Source organism: Trifolium pratense, linkage group LG6 (genome assembly GCF_020283565.1).
Source record: "Trifolium pratense cultivar HEN17-A07 linkage group LG6, ARS_RC_1.1, whole genome shotgun sequence".
NCBI classification, from domain to species: Eukaryota; Viridiplantae; Streptophyta; class Magnoliopsida; order Fabales; family Fabaceae; genus Trifolium; species Trifolium pratense.
In genome coordinates this window covers 23,362,380-23,368,299 of record NC_060064.1, presented here as the reverse complement: position 1 = coordinate 23,368,299, position 5,920 = coordinate 23,362,380, and the positions used below count along the sequence as shown (strand labels likewise).

Here is a 5,920-nt window from a genome sequence, read left to right as displayed (position 1 = left end):
AAAAAAGTTTGTAATTTTATTTTATATAAAAATATAGATATTTGTACAAATTTATTATTTATTTAAATAAAGAAAAAAATAAAATATAAATAAAATAGTCTCATAAAAAAATTACTATATTCCTATGGTCAAATTTTATTTTTGACTAATAATAAAAAGTCAAAATTTAAAAATCTTCAAAATAATTATTTTTTGTCTAATAATAAAATTTATATTGATTTATATATTGGTATAATCCTTTAGTCAATTTTTTTTTTGACTAATAATAAAATCAAATTCCTTTATATACATTGGTATAAATATGGTAAAAATTAGTTTTTTCCAAATGGGCCTTTTAGGAAATCTAATGCACTTGAACCTCCCTCCAACACGACACCACATCATACTACACCGTTTTATGTTGTACTAAGTAACAACAACAACATTTGATTTTTGTCGTTTTCCTTTTGTCTCTGTTCTATCTATTTTCAAATTCTCTCGACAACCAAACCAAAGTTTTCTTCTTTGTGTAGTACTAATGAACATGGAAGAAACTCAAGTGATGAAAACGACGACGTATCACTCTGAACCGGGTTCATCAAATAACAGTTATAGAACCGAGATTGACACTTCTGCTCCATTTGAATCGGTTAAAGAAGCTGTTAACCGGTTCGGTGGTGTTGGTTATTGGAAACCCTTTCTCAATGTTAATCATCTTTCATCTCTTACTTCTCATCATTCTATGGTAATTACTTTCTCGATTTTGTTTCCATGTACATTGTTTCTGTGATTAATTGTGATTTAATTTCTTGCATTTTATAGACCCATTTCAAACTATTTTGAGTAAACCACCAAATTAGTGCCAACTTTATAGGGAGTTGTCAAATAGGTCTTAACTTTATCAATATTTCAAAAATGTTCTTTATTCTGTCAAATTTTACTCATATTAGTCTTTGTTGGAGTATGTTAGGGATTAAATTGATAGGAAGGAGATAAATTTAAGGACAAAATTGATAATAGCTTGCTAAAATATAGATTTAATTGTCCGTGAGAGCATAGCTTGGGGACATTGCATGTAATATGTAGAATTAGGATTCGAGCCCTGGTAAACCCACTTGTTCAGGTTTTTTTTTTTGGGTCGAGTAGGCTAGTGGCTAGAATTTCACCTTTTAAGGTGAATAAGTGGGAGTACTAGGGTTCGAACCCTGATCCCTGCATATTACATACAATGTCCCTGCCAATTGAGTTGTGCTCACGTGACCCCCACTTATTCACTTTAAAAGGTGAAATTCTAGTCACTAGGCTACTTGACCCAAAAAAATATAAGGACTTAATTGATAGTAAGTGTTTCAATATAAGGTCCAACTTGACTGAGACTTTTTTTGTTTGTTGAAATATTCATAATAATCTCGACCTATTTGAGAGTGTTCTACAAAATTAGAGACTAATTTGATGGTTTACTGCTTGTTTCTCCATGTCTAGCTCATGCATTATGATATATAAATTTTGTTTATGTTCTTTTGAGTGTTAGGGTTCTTTGGATCTGATGAAATGCAATTAGGTCATAATTATATAGATATTATTTAATGGAGAATGTTAGAAAACATCGGAAGTAGATAAATAATATTTTCCTTATTTATATTTTGAATTTAGTTACTTGATAGAGCTACATTGTCTATGAAACCCAAATACTATATACGATATATGCTAAGTTAACATAACTTTTCAACATAATTCATATAGAGTTGTCGTTTTCTTATCCGGATCAAAATTATATTATTTGCATTGTAAATATGTCACAAATGTATTTGTTTTTCCCAAAACAAATGACCCAATGTCAAAATGTATTCCAATTCTGCTCGCAAAAAGCTTGAAGACAAGTTTTTGAGGTTCTATACCAAACTTATCAATCAATATTTTTTTCGTCAAAGTTTTGGGGGATTCTTCTTTGATGTGTATATGAAAATATTGTATGCGTATCAGTATTGGATGTGGATACAAGTACGACATCAATACTTTATCAATTTTGACGTATTTAAGCCTCATAGTACATTCTTCTTATAGAGGATTCACATGAAGGAATAAAATTAGCTAGTCTATAATTTTCCATTACCGAGCTACATTGTCATTCTACACCCCCATATTCTGTGTGCGGGTCAACGTTTACGTAAATATTCTCATTGAACTATATAGTAAGTTCTCATCATCTCTTTTGTTGGCAGCACCATGTAGAAGAGCTTGATAAAGAGAAACTGGAGGAGCAGGCAAGATTGCTCGAGAAAGAACTGATGCTGAAAGAAAGAGAAACTCTTGATGTGTTGAAAGAATTGGAAAAGACCAAAAGGCTTGTTGAACATTTGAAATCAAAGCTGCAAAAGGAAGAATCTGAAAGAAATCTGAATTTTGGGATGAATGTGTGTGATCAAAGATCAATGGTAAATGAGAAAGAAATGAAGGAAAACCAATCGAGTCCGTCTGAGTTTCTTCAATCTGCGAAGGAATCTTCTATACCTTCCCATGTATCTTCGCCAAACTTAATATTAATGGAATTGAAGCAGGCCAAGTTGAACCTTACCAAAACTACTCATGATATTGCCGATGTACGAGCTACTGTTGAATCTCTTAATAAGAAATTAGAGAATGAATGGATCTCACTTGAGAAAACCCGTGAAAGGTTAACTCAAAATTGTTCAAAAGTGTCTTCTCTTGAGGATGAGCTAAACCAAACCAGATTAAGACTGCAAGTTGTAAAAGTTGCTGCTTCTGGTGATCCTTCAGATGTTACAATAGTGCTCCATCGATTGAATTCGGAGGCCGAGCATTTCAGAAAAATGAGAGAATCCGCAAAATCAGAAGTTTTGGAAACAATGTCTGAGATTGAGATGACAAAAGCTATGATAAAAACTGCAGAAATCAGGTTGGTTGCGGCAACGAAAATGAAGGAAGCTTCTAGAGCTGCAGAAGCTGCTACCCTTGCAGATATTAACGCGTTGTCTAACCATGATGGTTCACCAGGAGAATGTACGCAAAAATGCGAGGAAATTACTCTTTCGTTTGAAGAATATACTACTCTAATCCGTAAAGCTCAAGAAGCACAAGAACAATCAAAGAATAGAGTAGCAGAAGCTATGCTTGAAGTCGATGAAGCAAATTCATCGCAAATGGATATTTTAAAAAGGGTAGAGGAAGCAGCAGAAGAAGTTAAAACCCGCAAGAAGGTACTTGAAGAAGCTTTACAAAGGGTAGAAGACGCAGATAGAGGGAAGCTAGAAGTTGAAGAGGCTTTGAGGAAGTGGCGATCTGACAGTCACAAAAGGCGTTCTTTGACGAATAGCTGTATGAAGTTTAAAAACTCTGGTCCATCTGATCATAGGAGAGATCCTAGGTTACTTGATGTAAATGGATTGAATTTGGTAAACGATGAAGCCAAGCCTGTTTTAAAGTCAACTTTATCAATAGGACAAATACTGAGCCAAAAGCTGCTTATGCCGGAAGAGATTGAAGAGGAGATAGTTCAAGGTGAAAGAATCTCGATGAAACGGAGTGAGTCATTAGGCCAGATGCTTGGCAAAGACAATGATGGTCCGTTGTCTGATGAGCAAGTCGAGAAAGAAAATGGTCAGAAGCAGTCTTCTACTAAGAGAAAGAAATTTGGGTTTGCAAGATTCTCTCTTCTTTTGTCAAAACAGCATAAAAAAAAGAAGAACCCAACGCTGAATTTGAGGTGAATAGATAGATTGTTTGATCAATTTTATGTTCTATCCAGCATCTCCGATGAGTCCTTATCACATTCCTTAGGTAAGTCTTTTATTTAACTATAGCGGAACCAAAATGTGTCGCTCTTTAGTTTTAATGTTCTAAATATTGAATATAATTTATATGTTCAGTTATGTCATTCTCCGCATTTTGCAGTACATTTTTATGGTATTTAGGTTGTTGTCCCTGCTTGTATATTAACTAAGTAATTATGCTTGTGCAATTTCTTGATCTTATTCTAAGTAGCAGTAGTAGTAGTAGTGTTATAATGTTCATTTTCTTAATGTTTTTAAAATGTGGTTTGAAGAGCTTATTTACTATTGGTTCTTTTGCACAATGTGATTCTCATAATAACATTAAGTAAGTCATTGAAAAGGAAAGGAAATGAAAGGAGAAAAGTAATGGCTGTTCTAGTTTAGAAAACAGAGCTTCTATGTGGATTTTATATTCCTCAAATCTTATGACTTTGTTCGTAAGACCTAACTCAACTGATAATGTCGATATTGATAGGTTAAACATCTTTATCCGGGTTCAAACCTGGAACCTCACAGTTGTGGGTGTGTGAACTTCAGGTGGTGTTTGTCACTTCATCTACAGAGAAAAAATAATCTCATGACTTTAAGATTTGATCCAAACTTTAAGAATGGATTCTTCATTAAAAAATTGAAGTTTCTTTGTTAGGTTTTATTATTGTATAACTATCAAATATGTGCATGCAAAAGTTGTCCCAAGAGCAAGACCGGCAGTTAGACAAGGGCTTCAAATATGTCATCAAGGTTTTTGAATAAGGAAAATGGTTCATTAAACTTTGATAGACGGTAAAAAATAATTTTTTTCCAACTATTGCTGGTGTTCTGGACTAGGCTGAGACCCATGTTCGTCCGCCCTAGAAGCAGAAAAACCCAACAGACTCACTCCGAAAGGCCTCCACAATCAGAGCCAAAACAGCTAAATCCTTTCAAATTCATAACACCTCCGTGAGCAATAAAAGCCGCCATAAATGTCCACAAATCCTAACTTTGATGGTGGTTAAGATATGTAATTCCTATCCTAAAAACCTTCACGTCATGTTCTTGTACTGTTGCGTTTGATCTTGATATGCTAAAAAACAGGACTGGACATGACAACTTTTATTGTACCTTGTTTGATTTGAAACTGGTCATGAGACTGGACAAATTAGATAGCAAGACACAAGACCAAAACAAGATTTTTTGTCCCTCAAACCACGGGACAACTTTTTGTCACAGTACAACTATAAAAAATACGAAAATACCCATTTTATTTTCGAATATAAAAATCTTGTTATGTATTGTTCAGTTCTTGCTGTTTTACGAATCAAACGCGTGTTTGTAGATATCTCACCATCTTCAATCTTGGTGGTACTTCACTCAATTTTTTTTTTGTCAATTAGTCTCGTGATTAAAATTTCACCTTAAAAGAGAAATAGAGTGTTCAAGGTTCGATTACTTTTTCTTTCTTTTTTTTCTTTTTAAGAGTCTAGTGGTTAGAAATTTCACCCTTAAAATGGATAAGTGAGGTGCCCAAAATTCGAACTTCGACCCCTGTATATAAAATGTGATATTGCTATTAACAGAGCTAAGCTCACGAGGACGGTTCAATTACTATTACTCCCTCCGGTCCTTATTATAAGAAACACTTTGACAAAATCACACAGACTAAGGAAGGTAAATTTTCTCATTAATGATTCTATCATTTTATGTTATATTCCAAAACTAACCTTTGACTAGTATGGGAAATAGACTTCTCTAATTAATGCACTAGCATTATAATGAATTATTTGATTGTATTTAATAAGGGTACAAATGGAATTGTGTCAAAGTGTTTCTTATAAAAAGGACCAAATAAAAATTCCAAAGTGTTTCTTATAAAAAGGACCGGAGGGAGTATTTTTTAATTGGACAGACTATATTATACAAATAAAAATAAAGAAATAAATTGGAAGGACTATTGGGAGACAATCAGTGTCCAACGTCCAAACTCCAAACAAGCTGGTGATCTACATTTTGTCTGAACGGACGAACGAAGTTTCTTCATACCGTACAAACGGTACAATAATATCGCTGTGAAAAAAGAAAAAGTGCAACTCATTCAAATTTTACTATATTTTAGTGTTAGTTTTCTAAGAATATCATTCAATTAAATTCCATATAAATTAAATGAAAAA

At 33.3% G+C, this 5,920-nt stretch overlaps 1 protein-coding gene across 2 annotated transcripts; it reads left to right on the top strand.

The window, feature by feature from the left end:
* The first annotated feature begins 454 nt into the window (after positions 1 to 454).
* On the top strand, positions 455 to 4,362 carry LOC123889825 (WEB family protein At2g38370-like). Of its 2 annotated transcripts, XR_006802648.1 has the most exons (3): positions 480 to 724; positions 2,202 to 3,777; positions 4,246 to 4,362. XR_006802648.1 is itself a non-coding variant. In XM_045939327.1 (2 exons), exons 1-2 carry the CDS (start codon positions 518 to 520, stop codon positions 3,705 to 3,707), a joined length of 1,713 nt encoding a protein of 570 aa, XP_045795283.1. In that variant the 5' UTR covers positions 455 to 517; the 3' UTR covers positions 3,708 to 4,110. The 2 variants fall into 2 exon arrangements, 1 of the variants encoding a protein (XP_045795283.1); XM_045939327.1 differs by lacking the exon at positions 4,246 to 4,362 and having other exon boundaries at positions 455 to 724; positions 2,202 to 4,110.
* Positions 4,363 to 5,920: the final 1,558 nt, after the last annotated feature.